Below are 16,247 nucleotides of genomic sequence, written 5' to 3'. Positions count from 1 at the left end.
CTAGAAAACTTTATGCATTGCTCAACGTAATGGCACAAAACAAAGCTAACTCAGCATATCTGCTGACTAACTGGTTGAATCGACAAGCCAACTGATGGGTTCCAAACTAGTGAGATACATATATATGTATAAACATAATACATGTAGTTGACATTGGTACATATATATTGCATGTTAAAAGAAGCCAAGTTAAGAGTTAATCAATCCTAAACCTAGAAGAACATACATAGTTAAGAAGAAAGATTAGCCATTTATATTATCATGATGTGTGAGATGGACTCGGAAGTGACTCCATTTGATCAAACATGTCCGCAGGGAAATCATCAAAGAAGGAATCCGGAGTTACCGAGTTGGCATTCTCATCATCTCTCATTATATGTCTGCAGCTTCTTGCAGGTTCGAAAAATGGCTGCCCCAGAGAAATCTCAGTAGAATCTAGTGGCCCAAGCACAACGTCAAAAAAGTAAGGATCTTCGTCAAGTCTATTCAACAGTCGTTGATTTTCTTGTGAGAAAGTAGGAGTGGGAATGTGGAGATTTGTTTCAGTGGGATGATGATCAATAAGGTGTAGTGCTGCAGCATCATCAAGATTAGGGTTAGGGTTTACAAGGTCCGGTAATGTCACCATGCTGATAGGTTCTGGAATCCCAATACAAGAATAAGATGATTCTTCCTCCATTGAAGAACTTAAATTTGGAACCTGGGATTATATCGAACAACAGGAATTGTTATTTTTAAGAAGAAAAATCTATACACATCAAATAAACAATTACCATATGGAAATGTTGGGTGGATCATAACTTCATATATATATATATGTATGTATATACCCAAAAATTGTTGTATAAAAATTTACCTCTAAAGTGGGAATTTCCCTTTTGATTTTGAGTGATTTAGAAGTGGAAGAGGAAGGTGTAGAATTATGGAGAATCCTTGCCAATCTCTTCTGTCTACTGCTCCAGAAATTCTTCACATCATTATCGGTTCTTCCCGGCAAATAAGTAGCGATCCTTGCCCATTTGTTTCCAAACTGTGCTTGCAAATCTATCACCACCCTCTCCTCCTCCGCTGAAAACTTGCACCCACTAATCACAGTAACACATATACACGTACCCATATATAGTTATGAACCAGAATAAGATCAGAGAAAACAATGAAAGAAAATCACGAGAAGTGGGTATATGTACTTTTTCAAATTAGGTCTGAGTTTGTTGACCCAACGAAGACGACAAGACTTGCCGGTTCGCTGAAGTAGACCTTTGGATCGAATGGAGCTCCAGTCTCTGGGTCCGTATTTGTTGACATGGTTGATCAGAACTTCATCTTCCTCTGCCTTCCACGGGCCTTTCCTTATCTCTTCTCTCTTCCCTTCCATCTTTATTTACCCCAAACTACTGATCAGAAGAACTCGTCTACGACCCAGCAATTGATTTAATTTTCTATTTAATTTAACCAGACTTAATTTTTTGTCTTGGCATTGGTCTCATAGTGACAGTTAAGAAGACGGTTATTCCCCACTACCCTCCACTAAACCACCCATTAACCCAATTTTTTTATCTCTCAATATTTTATTTTCATGGAAGATGACGTGGACAGTCTCCCAATTTAAATTTAATTTTAGTTCCGGCTTCTGTGTAATTGAATGCCACGTGGACTTCTTTTTTGACAGCGTGGCATCTAGAGAGAGGAAGAGTATATTTGATCCCGAGTGTTAAGGGAAAAGTAAGTCACCCACAAATTTTTTCACGGTGCATGCGCGTGCATTGCGCAAATCTGTTGTCGCAAGTTCATATGGTGGAAATCGTGGATGCGCGAAGTAGGTGATAATTTCTCTTTTTAAAAAGTTTTAACTAAAATTTATACATACAATTTTTTTTTTTTAAGATTCAAAAATAAAATTATTTTTATATTTATCTTAATTTATATTTATGCCTACGAAACAAATTGAACAAAACATTTAATCTGAACCACCGTGCGGTCTTCCTGGGTCGAACTGGGGCTGGGCCGTCGTGCGTAATAATTGAGATTCCTTTCCGTGTGATTCAACCAACGGTCTAGATTTACGATATAGAGTTAGCAGGCAGTGTTGGGGAGTGGGAAGAATAGCTTTGCTTTGCATGTGTGCCACGTATCTGATTCTTATTCCTTGTGTCGTGTCTTTCTGTAAAGCAATAATGTCTAAACGACGCCGGATTAGCTGAAACAGAAACATCTCTAACTGCCACATGATTTGAACACGCGTCTAAGAAGAATCCACTTTCTGTGTTGAAAAAGGGTGACCATGTGAAGATTGTCGGCGCATGGACCCATCCGATGTCCCCATCACAAAAATATATACATGCACACACGTGTATGTAGGTGTAATGTTATTCATCAATTAATTGTATAAATATATAGGTGTATATTACTTGAGAAAGGAGAAATTTTTGTTTAGATTTAGATTCTGTACATCTAAACTTTATAAAATACCAAATTAAAAATGATGAAATTGAATTTTCTTGAGAAAAATCATTGGATTCTCTCTTCTTTTGCTTGGGAAAGTCAAAGATTAATGAGGTGAGAAAACTAGTGGGAAAGAGGTTAAAAAAGTTGGTAAAGTAATCAACTTTTTTGTTTCTTAATTGGGATTTTGTTGATGAATGTCACCTTTGCTTGTCTTTGCACCCAATCCAATGGATTCCCTTTTTTATTTTCTAAGAGGTACCACAGAATTCTCCTGTTGCTTGGGAATGTAAGCCCAGATTTTAAGACCCAACAAAAAAAATTCTTGCATTATTTATTGAGGAACCCACCACCCAATTCATATTTTCTTTTGAAAAGATTGGATCAAGAGCCCATTTATCATATTATATGGCCATCTTTGTTTACAAATTACAACCACACTTAATATGTATGTATGTATATGAAGAAAAAAAAAACCCCCAAAAAAAGGAGGAGGGTGTTTAATATGAATTCATGCCTTGGCCTACTCACGTTGAGAAATTGTGTCTCTACAGATTATTTACTTACATTATGTATAAAACCCTCCAAAGGGAAAGCAAAAAGAAAAGTAGGCTGAGACCAATTTATTTTCTCTACTGCCCTCCGAAACATTTTAGGAGTTAGTATTGAGACAACCTTTAGGTTGAGTCAAGTCACTTAGCCGATCCACATTGGGTTGAGTGAAGAGATGGGTTTAAGGAGTGGCCACATTTTCCTTGGCCAGAGGAGCCACCTCCTCCCCTTCAATGCCCGGTTCACTCCCAGCAACATCCAAGCTCAAAAGCATCTTCTCCCACATTCTTGCTGGTCCCTGCATCGTACCCCCATTACAAGCTTTCTAAATACCACATTCACAATGTATATATATATGTGGAATGATAAGGAGGATAAAAATACTAATTACCTTCCATGAAAGGTCTTGAGCCATGCAATTCATGATCATTTCTTTCAAGGCAGCCGTGCCGTAGGTTGCCAGGGCTCTTTTAACTGTTGTTGCCACTTTGATCACATCAGCTGGGTCAACACTTTCACACTGATAAAATCAATCCCACCAAGTCAGTAATCCTTTATTGTTCATGAAATTTAGACTTACACAACTGAAAAACCTCCATTAATTGGAGTCATTTGTTTAACTTACTTCAACACTGAATTGGCCCATCTGGAATCCTGTAAAACCTTCCTTTACTGTGTCAACAAGTCCACCAGTTGAGGTAACAATTGGCACCTATGCCAAAATTAAGGGATATATAGTTAAGGGGTCTAGTACCATATAAGTTCATCCTTGACCATGTAAAGTTCAAAGAATAATGACATACTGTTCCATAGCGCATAGCGTGCAATTGGATAAGACCACATGGCTCGAATCTACTCGGGACCAACATAAAGTCAGCTCCAGCAGTAATCATATGTGCCAACGGGACATTGAATTTTGCAACTCCTACTGCCTTGCCAGGGTATTTGATCTCCAGCTCCTCAATCTGCTTCTCCATTCGCTTTTTGCCCGTTCCCTGGACCAAAACAACACATTCGAACAACAAAAGTTCAAAGCACATCAATCATATATATGAAGCATTTCAACTGATCTGTATTCTACGGGTATTTAATGATTTTCATGTATTGCCAAAGCAAAAAATTAATTGAAGAGAAGTTTAACTTCAAATGCAATACTTACAAGAATTACTATCTGGACATCCTCTCCGATGAATTTAGGAACAGCTGCTGCAAGAATATCTGAACCTTTCTGCTCCTCCAATCTACCAATGAAGCCAATTAATGGGATATTCCTGTCTACCGGCAGACCCACTTCTGCTTGCAGGGCTTCCTTGAGCAAAGGCTTTGCATCCATGACCTGAAAATGATGTTTTGACAAGTAGTAAGTACATACTTCTCCCGCCATCTATGTTTTAAGATTAAATTTTACTTACAGTTGTAGCTTCATATTTGACATCGATGTACTTGTCTGTTGCCGGATTCCACTCCTGAACATCCATACCATTCACGATGCCCATGATGCCAGTTTTGCGGATGATGTTATCCAATTCAACTCCTCTGTCAATTCCCGATACGAGTTCCTGGGCGTAGTATGGACTCACTGTTAATACCCTGTTTGATTCTAGTATTCCCGCCTTCATCCAATTGATTTTTCTTCCCTTCACAGGCTTCTCATACCTGGATACAAAAGGAGAATCCTGAATATCTTGGCAAGTACACAATGAAGTTTGGTTTTCATGAAAAGAAAACATGTATCCTGCACTTCATACCCATCAATGAAATCGAAAGAACTCTTGAAACTGTCGGGCAAATTGAGAAGCGAGAAGTCTGAAAAGGCAAATCTTCCTTGATAGGCTATGTTGTGGATGCAAAAGGCAACCTGTATTGATTAATGAAGCAACATGAACATCAAATAGCACTTTTAAGTTAGGAATCCAGATGGTTTCATCTGAATAAGAATCACAATACCTTCGCATTTTTGTAAATACCCTTGGGCTGGTACATGGATTTCAAGTAGCACGGAAGAAGAGCAGTGTGCCAGTCATTGGCAACAAAGACAACATCCTCCCCTGCATAAACATAGATGTTACAGCTGAAGCAATTTCATGAAAGGAAATTCATAGTTTCAAGAGATCTAGAGGGGTTCACACCATAAGGTCCAGAGAAATATTCGCTGCTGCTTAAATTCAGAACCCTTGGAGCTTCTAGAGCGGCCTATAAGTGAACAAAAAGAAAAAATAACTCTCAATATGTACCCTGAACAGTTGCCAGAACAGAATAATAAGGCTGATTCTGATCATAGATTAACCCAGTATTAGACCATGGACCATGTTGTGACATGGGAGTAGACATACAGCACTAATTGATTTCTAATCTAGAATGTTGAATTTAAGAACTTAGCTGCTCAGCCCTCTTGGGTTTAACAAGCTGGCGAAAATAACATTAATTACCTGACATAACAAACTGAATCGAAGCTGGTTGTCCTGATAATCCACTCCTGCATTAGGGCCATAGACTTTGGACCCAGTTTTGCCCCATACCTTTTTACATATTCAAACAGCTTAAGATCAGAAAAGAAAGCTTTTAGTCCTCTACATATGTGCAAGAAAATTTAAGCAAACCTTCTCAAGGAACATCGGGTGGTCTACAAAGACACGATCAACTCCTCGTTTGTAGCAGTGGAAGAACCGAACTTTCTCAACTCTGTCCCCAACTTGGATCTGTGCATGTGAGGAAGCCATTTTTGAGGGAAGAAATCACACACGTGCTTAAATGAAGTTCAATTAAATTGACATGGATAACAAGAAGAGTTGTTACACGTCTTGATTTCGTAAGACTAGTAAATAAAGCACTTTCTCGAGAAGGTTATTGGGGATGCGGAAACAATCACCCGCATTACAGTAAAGCATATTTCTCCAAAGTCCTACTGTATATACATGCACATATATGTATTGTCAGAACCAAAATCTGGGCTCGTTTGTAAGATCAGATGTGAGAATTTACCTCAATTACTACAGTAGTGTCCCATGCATCTTTGTACTGGTCATAACGAGGAGACACCGTCATTACACGGTGCCCTCTAGCCTGCACAACAATCAGGCTGCAGATATCAGATTCATACACATAAAACCTGAATAAAAGCATACCATTAACAACATGAAAATTTATGCTTACCGCCATTGCAGGGGGTAATCCACCGAGGACATCACCAAGGCCACCAGTTTTGCTCCAGGGACCAACCTCAGCTCCCACGAAAACCACTGGCATCCCTTGCATGCAAACGATTTTAGATGAAGCCTTGTCAGTAGACGCTGCCAGCGCTCTGTTTGCTGCTATCTTAGCCACGGCGAGGGATCTCCATTGAATCCCATCTGTTAGGTTCAAAGACCTTAAACCATTGTGGGTCAGCACTTGACCCCGCAAACCGACCTGAGCCAAGTTTATTTTAGTTTCTGAGCCTGAGCCTCCATGGCTGTTAACGTGCGAGCTTCTTGACGCGAAGTGAGAAGCAGTTACAGTTGCCATTCCTGTGATACTCGGACTGGCAGAGGATAGAAATGGTGAATGACGAAACAACAAAAAAAAAAAAAAAGACAATGAAATAATAATCGATAAAATGAAACTATACTACTAATCGGAGGAGATGAACTAATTTAAGAGCATAGATATTGACAAACAGAGAATCAAAGTAGCCATTATATATACTTGTGTATGTGTATGTATGTGTGGAAAAAGAAAATAATCCAACATTCAGCCCGATTAACAGAGCTGTAATCCACCAAAATTCAAAGTAGAAACAATAAGATCTCTTCATCAGCCGCAAAAATCTGAGGAGTTCGTTACAGGCTTATTTATAACTACGTGTATAGATGCAGTGTGCTTACCAAATTGACAGCAAGTGAAGGCTCGAGTAGGAGGTCGCCGGGTTCTATGATCAGCTTCCGTTATGGTCAGGTGGGGAGGGAAGTAATGGCATTTGTAGCGATGGCATGAGAGCCTGTGTTGGGACACGTGGCACCGTCTCAATGGTTGAGGTTAGTCACATAATCTAGGCGCCTCAAAGTCTGGTTCTCATCACGTGACGGATGGGCCCACATGGCTGAGTATCATTGGAGAATATTCATAATTTTTTTTTTTTTTAATTTGAGGAAATTATTATAATTATTTTGGCATTTTGAACGTGAAATTTAGCTGAAGCACAAATGATATATCAAGTGGCGAAAACGACACCGGAGTGATGCGCCTAGCGGTTCAGGATTGTGGATGGTGGATCCTAACATATTTGTCGTGTTTCTCTTTGATTTTTATACACATTTTAAAATGGACGATGGAGAATAGAGCAAAAGTACCAGGTGGGCGTAGTTTTTTATTAATAGAAAATAAAAAGAGTATTATTACCTTCTTTTTTTTTTTCTAATATTTTATTTATTTTTAATTTTTTTGAAAATTTTTAAATATAATTTTTTAAAATATTTATAATAGTTACAGTTATTACCTGTAAACTCATGGTCACAAGAGTCATGTGTGCTCATTGGGCATGTTCCTTTGAGTGAGACAATGGACCGACCATAACCTTGAGAATCGAATTTTCTATGTACAAGAATGTTTTGGAAGCATATACACCAAGATATGTACTAAACTATGAATTTGGAAGTAACAACATTTTCTTAATGTTGCATATTTTTGTGCATTGAATTAAAGTTTTTCTATATAAGAGTTATATAACGGATTTTATTTATAGTTGAAATTTAAAAAAAATAATAAAAAGAAAAAGAAAAAGAAAGTTTTAGAGATAGAGAGATACTTTATGATTACAATATTTTTTAATATCTCTATTTAAGAGACCTTACTATTTTAAAAACTATATATAACAAAAAAATAAGGTAGAAACCTTTCTAATGATAAGAAATTGTAACTAACTGAACGACATAATAATGATCATATAAAAATTTTAATTTTTTTTTTTCATTCACGTAATCTTAACTCTAGCCGTTATAATAGGAAGAAATCAATTTTTTTTAGTGTAATTTTACTATTTTTTTAGTTTTTCTAATTTACCTTTAATTTCTTACAAAATTATTTACTTGGGAAGTTTATTTAAGTACAAATAAAATATTTTTGTAATAATCATAACATTATTTTGAGAATCAAATTCTATCAATTAGTTTTAATATATGTTTAAAATAAGAAAATGTAAATAAAGATTTTGTGGACTCAAACTTGTTATGGCTGAAAGAAACATGGGGGCTGGCTAGCCATGACTAAGCCACAAGCTGAACATCGAACTTTGATGGCTACTATTTACGAGTAGTCATTATTTTTTAAGACTTTATGGGTCACAATCACTTGGATCACCACCATATGACTTCGACGAGTGTTACGGCGTGTATTTTTATTAATTTCTAAGATAAGATTAAAAATATTTTATTGGGCTTGCTAGGGTGGAATTTGAATTTGAATTTGAATTATCTTATAAATAATTTCTTAAATACCATATGTGACGGTTTTTAACTTTAATTAAATAGATATATATATATATATTGAAGAGAAGAAGTTATCTTTTGTTAATTTCATTTAATTGGTGCCGTGTGAAAAAGTCAGTTTGGCTTTCATACAGACATCTAAAATTTACATTAATGTTAATAACGTATGTACTGAAATTAACACGATGTCAAAGTATGATCAATAATACGAGTGATTATAATTTTGAATGAATTTTATATTGAGTATTTTATTATTGTTTCCTTAATAGGAAATTGTATATATATGATTGAATAAATTCAAATATATATTGAATATATAAGCCTATTATTTGAATTAAAAACAATGTTGTTCTAAATTTCAGTCCCAAGTACAAGGAAATAATGTTGTGGTGAGTAAATAAACTTTTAAAGAAGAAGAAGGTGCGACGTTCCTTGCCACCATTTTTTTGAGTCTTACATTTTTTTTTTGACCAATTAAAAAGACAGCACCAAATTGGCATATACTTTAATCTCTCTCTCTCTTCCTTACCCTATTCCGTTTTTTGGGGTCAACCCAAAAGACTCGTGGCTCTCCCTTTTGTATGTATATATAATTTGTGTACATATCGTTAAAGCAAAAGAGAATCTCTACATACTCCTCTCTCTCGTGTGTATATATTAGAGTTGGTACACTCGTCCAAACTATACTAAGAATACAAAAAATTTTGAATTTTCACCAATTTGTCGAGCTTCAATAATGTCAATCATACCAAGTCAATATTTTATATTTTTAATAACATTTTTATTATTTACGTCATGCCCATAATTAAGCATGTGATGGAACACCTAACCTCACTTTGCATCCAGATATAATCCAGCTAATTTCCAACCCAAGTTTAGACAGAAGAGCCGAAGACCAGAAAATATGGGCAATTTCTCTCCCATCAAATTCAGTATTGAGATACCAATAAGAATAAGAATCCAAAACACCGATACGACATAGTTCCAGAGGGAAAAAAAGAGAGAGAGAGAAAAAAATCTGTCACCTTTGGACTTTTGCTTTAATCTGCACCGTCCAAAGTTAAGAAAAAACGACCCATCAATAGAACACAGAAAAGCTCCCAATAATCCGTACACTCACACCTCAGGAATTTCCCGAGTAAAATGATTTTTACTTGGTATTCCCATTAACCCGACCCGGAATTCAAAACGAAGAAAATGGACGCCGTTTTGATGTTAATGGCATGGGTTATTATTATTCATCTGTGAGCCGTGATTAATGTCTCTATGAACCTCAACCCATCAAATCGGGGCGCGAATTTTTCCTTATCCGACGTCGTATGCGTCTCGCGAGCACCATTCTTCGTTGAATGAGAAAACCCCTAATTAAAAACAACACCGACACGATGAAGATTAAAAAGTCAAAAATTTACGACAATTAAAGAGACAGACAAAACAAAAAGAACTTTTTCTTTTCCCGAATTCCAATCACCGATTAAAGTTTACAGAGTAATTAGCCCTAGTATATGCATTGGGTCTAATATTCGTTTGCATTGAAATGCAAAATCCTGCTTTAAAAGAAATCACGTGAGATGGAATTTAGGGGAAATTTCCATGTTCACCAGATTTCGAGGACGAAAAACCGTAACTGGCTGTATCAATAAATTATGTTTTAAATGAAATTTTCGGGGTAATTAACACCAAAAAACGGTGGATACATGACAGAGAGCGGCGTCTAGATCCAAAGTTACATTTTGGAAAAGAAAAAACTCATAATCGAATCTGCAATCACGAGCACTCAGAAACAGGAGCGCGAACGAAAATAAGAAAGAGTATATAGAAGAATAAAAAAACCTGGTTGCTGATTGGAAAATAAGGAGAATCGTGGAGTCCTGCTGAGGAAGATGATGTGAGAGCCACAGTGGATGCGGCAAACAAAGAAGCCACGAGGGTAGCGGAGCCCTTCATATTCTCCTTCTGATTCTCTCTGCCTACCTGTCTATTCGAGGGAAGGATTTTCCGGAGCTCAGATAAAATGGGCGAAACCCGACGAACTCCGCCGGATCTCGACCACCTCGTCTGGTGTTTGGGATTTTCTCCGACGATGTTTTTAGAGTTTGGTGGGTAACGCGTTTTTATATTCCCAGACGAGACAGAGGATGACGTCGACAGCCTCTTCATTTTAACCGAATTGAAATTTGATGTTAGTTCCGGTTTCTGTTGCTATTTTTAAATCCTCGGCCACGTCAATTCCACGTGTTGCCAGGTCACTTTTCACTTTCGATTATTGACTGCCACGTGGAATATTGTCTGACAGCGTGGCATCTAGAGATAGAGACGCAGAACAGGGTGTAAGTTTTTTAATCCCGAATATTAAGGGAAAGCGGCGACCCACGAATGGTGCATGCGCGTGCGTTGCGGGAATCTGTTGATTCCAGATTTATTGGGTGGATTAGCAGTAGGAGATTATTTCTCTTTTTAAAAAAATAATAAATAATAATAAAATTATGCTTTGATTGGATGGAAAGAAAAGAAGAGCATGTGGGTGGAATTCTGGTGGGTTTGCGTGAACGTTTTTTGTGCTGAGGGCCGACGCCGTTTTATTAATTATATTTTTTTTATTATTCCATGTAAACTTTTTTAAAATTATTTAATTGTAATGTTTTATTTTTTAATTTTTGAAATATTGAAATTAAACTTTTAATTTAAAAAAAAAAATAGAAAAAGAAGAAAACAAATTATTAAACAAGGAGCTTTCATGCATGCATCTAAGATTTAGGAGGCATTTTTAGAATGGTGGTAATTTAATATATATCTTCAATGTCAATTTTTGTGTGGGTGTAAAAATAAAACTTACACGTATTTTAATAATTGTTTCTATTCTAATTATTATTAGCAAACCCATTATTCATTTATAAACATAAACTATTAATTTTTCTGCAAATACAAAATTAGACTATGCTTCATAATTGTTAATTATTATAAAGTAGAATCGTACAATAATTAATAGACACCTAACATATAAAAGTCACCCATATGAAAACTACTGACATCATAAAATTATAGGATAGTAATGTTCTATTTGAATAAATTTTGTGATGAATAATTAATGTACATAATATTTAATAATGATACATAATAGTAATGATAAAGTTATATTACGTATGAAAAAATTGTATATTAATGTATGATAATAACAATTATTTTGTTTGAATTGATATGATAGTATAGTTTTATATTCAGTCAAATTATTAATTTATCTCTATCTTATTGTATGTAATATTAAATAAAACAATAGTATATAAAAAAATGTAATAAAGAAAAAGTAAATTATATAAAAAAATAATTAAATTTATATTTAAATAAATAATTATTACACACTGTTACATTAAATTATTATATTTAATAATATATAATTATTATTTATACTATTACATTAATTTTATTTTAATAAAATTAAAATTATTTATATATTAAAAACAAGTGGTTATAATGACATATTATTATATTAAATTTAAAATATTTTAATAAATAAAAAGTTGAAAGATGTTTTAAATAATTATGGTGGTAAACAAATGAGGATTTTTTAGGATAAAATAAAAAATAACAAGATTTAATGAGAGTATAATCATAACAAAAAATATAAACCCATAAAAAATCACTAAATCGGTGATTTTAAAAATTTACCCAAAATTTGTCTTTTGGATACCATGCTATCAAAAAATAAATACAATTTTATCATCTCAACACCATACCCTATGTTAACTAATCATGAAATACCACAATCCAAACGATGGATAATTGACTAATACTTTTAACTATTATAATTCCTATAGGTTTTACAAAGCAATAATTGTATCGTAAAAATAAGAATTAAATATTTAGTAAATAAATAATATATTATAAAATCTAACTTTTTAAAGAAAAAATATTAAATTGAACTTTTAACTTGTTGTATGTTGTAACGACTCCGTGAACTTGAAAGGAAATAAATTATGAATTGAATGCGGAAACAAAATAAATAGTTAGGGTTTACACTCCTTACACAATAATTCAGATTACCCAATAGGACTACGATAATGACTATTTTAAACAAAATAACGAAAATCAAATAAATAAATAGAAAATAAACAACTGGGCATCTTACTCGCAACCCTCTTGTGTATCGAGCTTTGGATCTTAGTCCTTTTGATCTGAAATGATTAATGAAAGAGTGAGCTATACTAGTCTAGTAAGAATATTACGCTACTCACCGACACAGAAATGCAGGTTGGTAAAAATCATGAAAACAACTAATGAAGTTCTTAATTTAAATAAATTCATTTATCATAAATAAAATAATTTACTGCATACTTACTGTAGCGAAATTTTCAAAACTAATCTATAAAGTAAATAACATAAACAATATTATAATCTAATATGCAATCAGTCGACAATAATAACTTTTTTTTTATCAGCTTACTGGTAGCCACAGGGGTCTACAAGGATGTTCCCACTATGCGTGACCTATCTTTTTAACATTTTCAATTAACGACTGTCCCCATACCCCATCCAGTATGAGCGCTAAAATACCATCCCGCAATTTTTCGTCCGGTATGAGGGTGAAACATGTCGTCCCCATACACTGTCTAGTATGAGCGTTAAAATACTAATCCTCAATACTCCGTCCAATATGAGTCAACGTTCACGGTAGGATTCTGTATGTACCCAATCTGTCCACCATCTCCCAGAATTTCCAGTAAGGTTACCGTTCATTTATTTACTTAATCAAACAATTTCTCGTTTACCTTAAATTTTTTATTTTCTAATTTAACTGTAATTAACATAAAACAACCAATATATGCATCAAGGAAATACAATCACATCATCATACCAATTCCAGTATATTACCATGCATTCAAAACTGTAAAATCAACTAATCAGCTAAACACGACAGACAATAATAAATAACCGGTTCCGATTCCATTAGTGACATATAATTAATTATAAATATTTTATAATTATAGAAAATATCATATTATTATTAATTAAACTTCAATTCCATAACAGGAAATAAGGTAAGAGATTCTTATTTGAATTGGTGTACGAATGCTAAACTTTTGGTTGCACCTATTGGCGGTTCCCGGATTTCCTAAATTTTTCTTTAAGATTAAAACATGTTTCAAGTACCTAGAAATACCATAAAAAGTCCAAAATTAGTTTAGAAACCTTTTTTGGCCAATTCTAAAATTCCGGCACGGCAGCTTTGCCGTGCCCCACCGATGGCACCGCCACCCGCAGTAGTAGTTTGCCTTGGGTTGGCCATTTTCGGTCGTTTTTAGTCAATTTCGGCTAGTTTTGTACTCATCTCTACGATAAAACATGTTAAGAGGCTTCGGTTGGCTGAAAAAATTGAAAAATCGAAGTTTATCGGTGGCGAAGTTTTTGGGTGCAGCGACTCTGCCGACTCACATTTACGGTTGGGTATTTTACTTCGGTCAACCTGTAGAGAAATGAATGATAATTACAATAGTGAAAAAATTACACTAAACGGGAATCGGGAAGGACCTCATCGGATTTAGTTTTTATTTTTTTCTGCGGCAGTGCTGCCGGGCTTTGCCCGCAGTTTTTGCCTTGTCCATCAATTTTTTTTCTCTGATTTGGCCACATGGGTGTTCAAAATTGAATTTTGAGCTAATGAATTTTTTTTTTACCTCTTTTGGCGATCGGAAGTAGCTCCGATGCGGCGGCAAACGACAATCAACTCCCTTCCTGACGACTGGTTCTTCTTCTACGGCCCGGGGGGGGGGGGGGGGTGTTTTAGCGACTAGGGTTAGGATTTGGTGTGAAGATGGTTATTTATATTCATTTTTTTTATTTGAACCGTCCATCACATTTGATCTGAACCGTCCGATCGCGTTTAAATAAGAAATGAATCTCGACCATTCATCTCGATTTGATTTGAGCCGTCCAATCGCGTTTAAATATGAAATGGATCTACACCGTTTATCACAATTTGATCTGAACCATCTGATCGTGTTTAAAGAGAGAACGAATCTGGACCGTCTGTGCACGCAGGAACAAATCCAGACCGTCTGATCGCGGGCATGCAGATCGCCAGCGTGGCACCGCGCGTCAGCGTGCTCCGGTTCGTCGGGGTTGTTGGCTAGACATCCTACGTGTCACAATTTTCTTAAATTGCGTTTTGACCTATAGTTTCTGATTTTTTTTTTAAAAACACCATTGGAACTCAAATTTTTATCAATTTTTTTCAAAATTATTTTTAATTTCATCATCTACCTATTTTTTTATTTTTATATTAAATAAAAAATTATATTTATACATTAATTTTAATTATATTAAATTTAATTAAAGGTATTACATGTGTATTTTAATTAAAAGAATATATTTGTTACAGAATATTTTTTTTGCCCAAAAACATTATAGATTCACTGAAATTTTATTAAATATAGTCATGGTATCTTCTTGACAAACTATTGAATTAAATTTTTGATCTCACTAAATTAAATATTATAAATCAATCGTCATTAACTCATAACACGTCTATAAAATGATAAACTTTACGTTATTATTTAAATTAAAAATCGTAATTTTTAAATATAATACAAATATTTTAAGTATTAAACTACTATTTTGTTGATCAATAAAATCTAATGTTAAAATTACAATCTAATAATTGTTATATTTTTGTTAATTTAGATGTAATAATTAATTTAGAATAAAAAACATTGTTTATTTATTTTAATTAGTAAATTATCAGACTACTGTGTATAATCAACGAAACTTCTTCATCACAAATTAATAATGGATTGTTAAATAAAAAAGAGAGTAAAATATACATGGATTAAGATCACCATGACAAAGTGTAAAATGAAATTTCTTAAAAATTCATGGAACAATTTTAAATATGTTAAAATAATAACTTAACGTGATAATATATAATAATTATTTATTTAAATATTTTAAATATAAACAGATAATGCGGGCGTATAATTATATTTTTATGTAATTTATTTTTAGTTGATTACAAACTCTTGGTCATATATTTTATCCACATATATTATTCATTCCGTAAATCTTTTACCAAAAACTAAAGCACGATAATTTTTTATTATATATTTTTTTACTTCTTTATAATTTTATTTATATAAAATAATGTTTTTATTATAATCATAAAGATTATATTATGTGCCTAGTATTTTATAATACAAATAATTAAAAGTTTATTTAATGGGCTTGTTCTTGTGGTTTTTGAAAAGCTAATGGTCCACGACCAATTCTTTGTTGGGTGGCGCATAAAATCATGTTGGGTGTGTTTTCGCGGGGATGACGTCATTCGCTTATGTTAAATATATAGGCATGCTAGGTTTAGTCAAGGTCAACTATAATGTATAATATCTTATAGAGTCAACGTTGATTATATATATATATATATAATGAATAATATATAGAAAAAGCAAAAAATTATAATGGGTATAAAACGCATAGAAATTTGATAAAGTTCAATGCAAGTTACAAAATTTTGATCCATCTGACTTATTTGGTTAAAATATAAGGTATTCCATTTAAATTTTTTGAAATTTATGTCCAAGATAATTTTTAATCTATTAATTTATCATTAATTTTTTTTTTTTTTATTTTCTTTAATATTTTACTATTTTAATATCGGCATCGAATACTTTTTATTGATATTAAAATTTTGAATAAGATCATTTTATATATATCTCAAGTATAATTCAATATTTATTAACAAAACAATGGTATAAGAACTGAAGTTACGAACTATAATATTACATATAAATGTAATATATT

General features: G+C 33.7%; 3 protein-coding genes across 3 annotated transcripts; all 3 read right to left on the bottom strand.

Moving 5' to 3' along the window:
- DUO1 (myb-like HTH transcriptional regulator family protein) lies at window positions 1-1,698 on the bottom strand. Its single transcript, XM_088222663.1, has 3 exons — window positions 1,188-1,698; window positions 857-1,085; window positions 1-700 (listed from the first exon to the last, which is right to left on the bottom strand). Exons 1-3 carry the CDS (start codon window positions 1,373-1,375, stop codon window positions 260-262), a joined length of 858 nt encoding a protein of 285 aa, XP_088078789.1. The 5' UTR covers window positions 1,376-1,698; the 3' UTR covers window positions 1-259.
- Window positions 1,699-2,941: 1,243 nt separating this feature from the next.
- Window positions 2,942-7,000, bottom strand: GBSS1 (UDP-Glycosyltransferase superfamily protein). The gene is made up of 14 exons (XM_022044776.2): window positions 6,858-7,000; window positions 6,148-6,514; window positions 5,977-6,057; window positions 5,595-5,693; window positions 5,424-5,513; window positions 5,124-5,187; window positions 4,942-5,042; window positions 4,743-4,852; window positions 4,407-4,650; window positions 4,154-4,330; window positions 3,798-3,989; window positions 3,620-3,706; window positions 3,386-3,514; window positions 2,942-3,292 (listed from the first exon to the last, which is right to left on the bottom strand). Exons 2-14 carry the CDS (start codon window positions 6,496-6,498, stop codon window positions 3,176-3,178), a joined length of 1,842 nt encoding a protein of 613 aa, XP_021900468.1. The 5' UTR covers window positions 6,499-6,514; window positions 6,858-7,000; the 3' UTR covers window positions 2,942-3,175.
- Window positions 7,001-9,543: 2,543 nt separating this feature from the next.
- LOC148253232 (uncharacterized) lies at window positions 9,544-10,612 on the bottom strand. The gene is made up of 2 exons (XM_088222279.1): window positions 10,290-10,612; window positions 9,544-9,817 (listed from the first exon to the last, which is right to left on the bottom strand). The coding sequence occupies exons 1-2, from the start codon at window positions 10,401-10,403 to the stop codon at window positions 9,695-9,697; spliced, it is 237 nt and encodes a 78-aa protein (XP_088078405.1). The 5' UTR covers window positions 10,404-10,612; the 3' UTR covers window positions 9,544-9,694.
- Window positions 10,613-16,247: the final 5,635 nt, after the last annotated feature.

Source organism: Carica papaya, chromosome 6 (genome assembly GCF_054855325.1).
Source record: "Carica papaya isolate Zhongbai chromosome 6, ASM5485532v1, whole genome shotgun sequence".
Classification (NCBI taxonomy): domain Eukaryota; kingdom Viridiplantae; phylum Streptophyta; class Magnoliopsida; order Brassicales; family Caricaceae; genus Carica; species Carica papaya.
The sequence above is the reverse complement of the archived record's forward strand: the minus strand, read 5'-3'. Positions and strand labels throughout refer to the sequence as shown.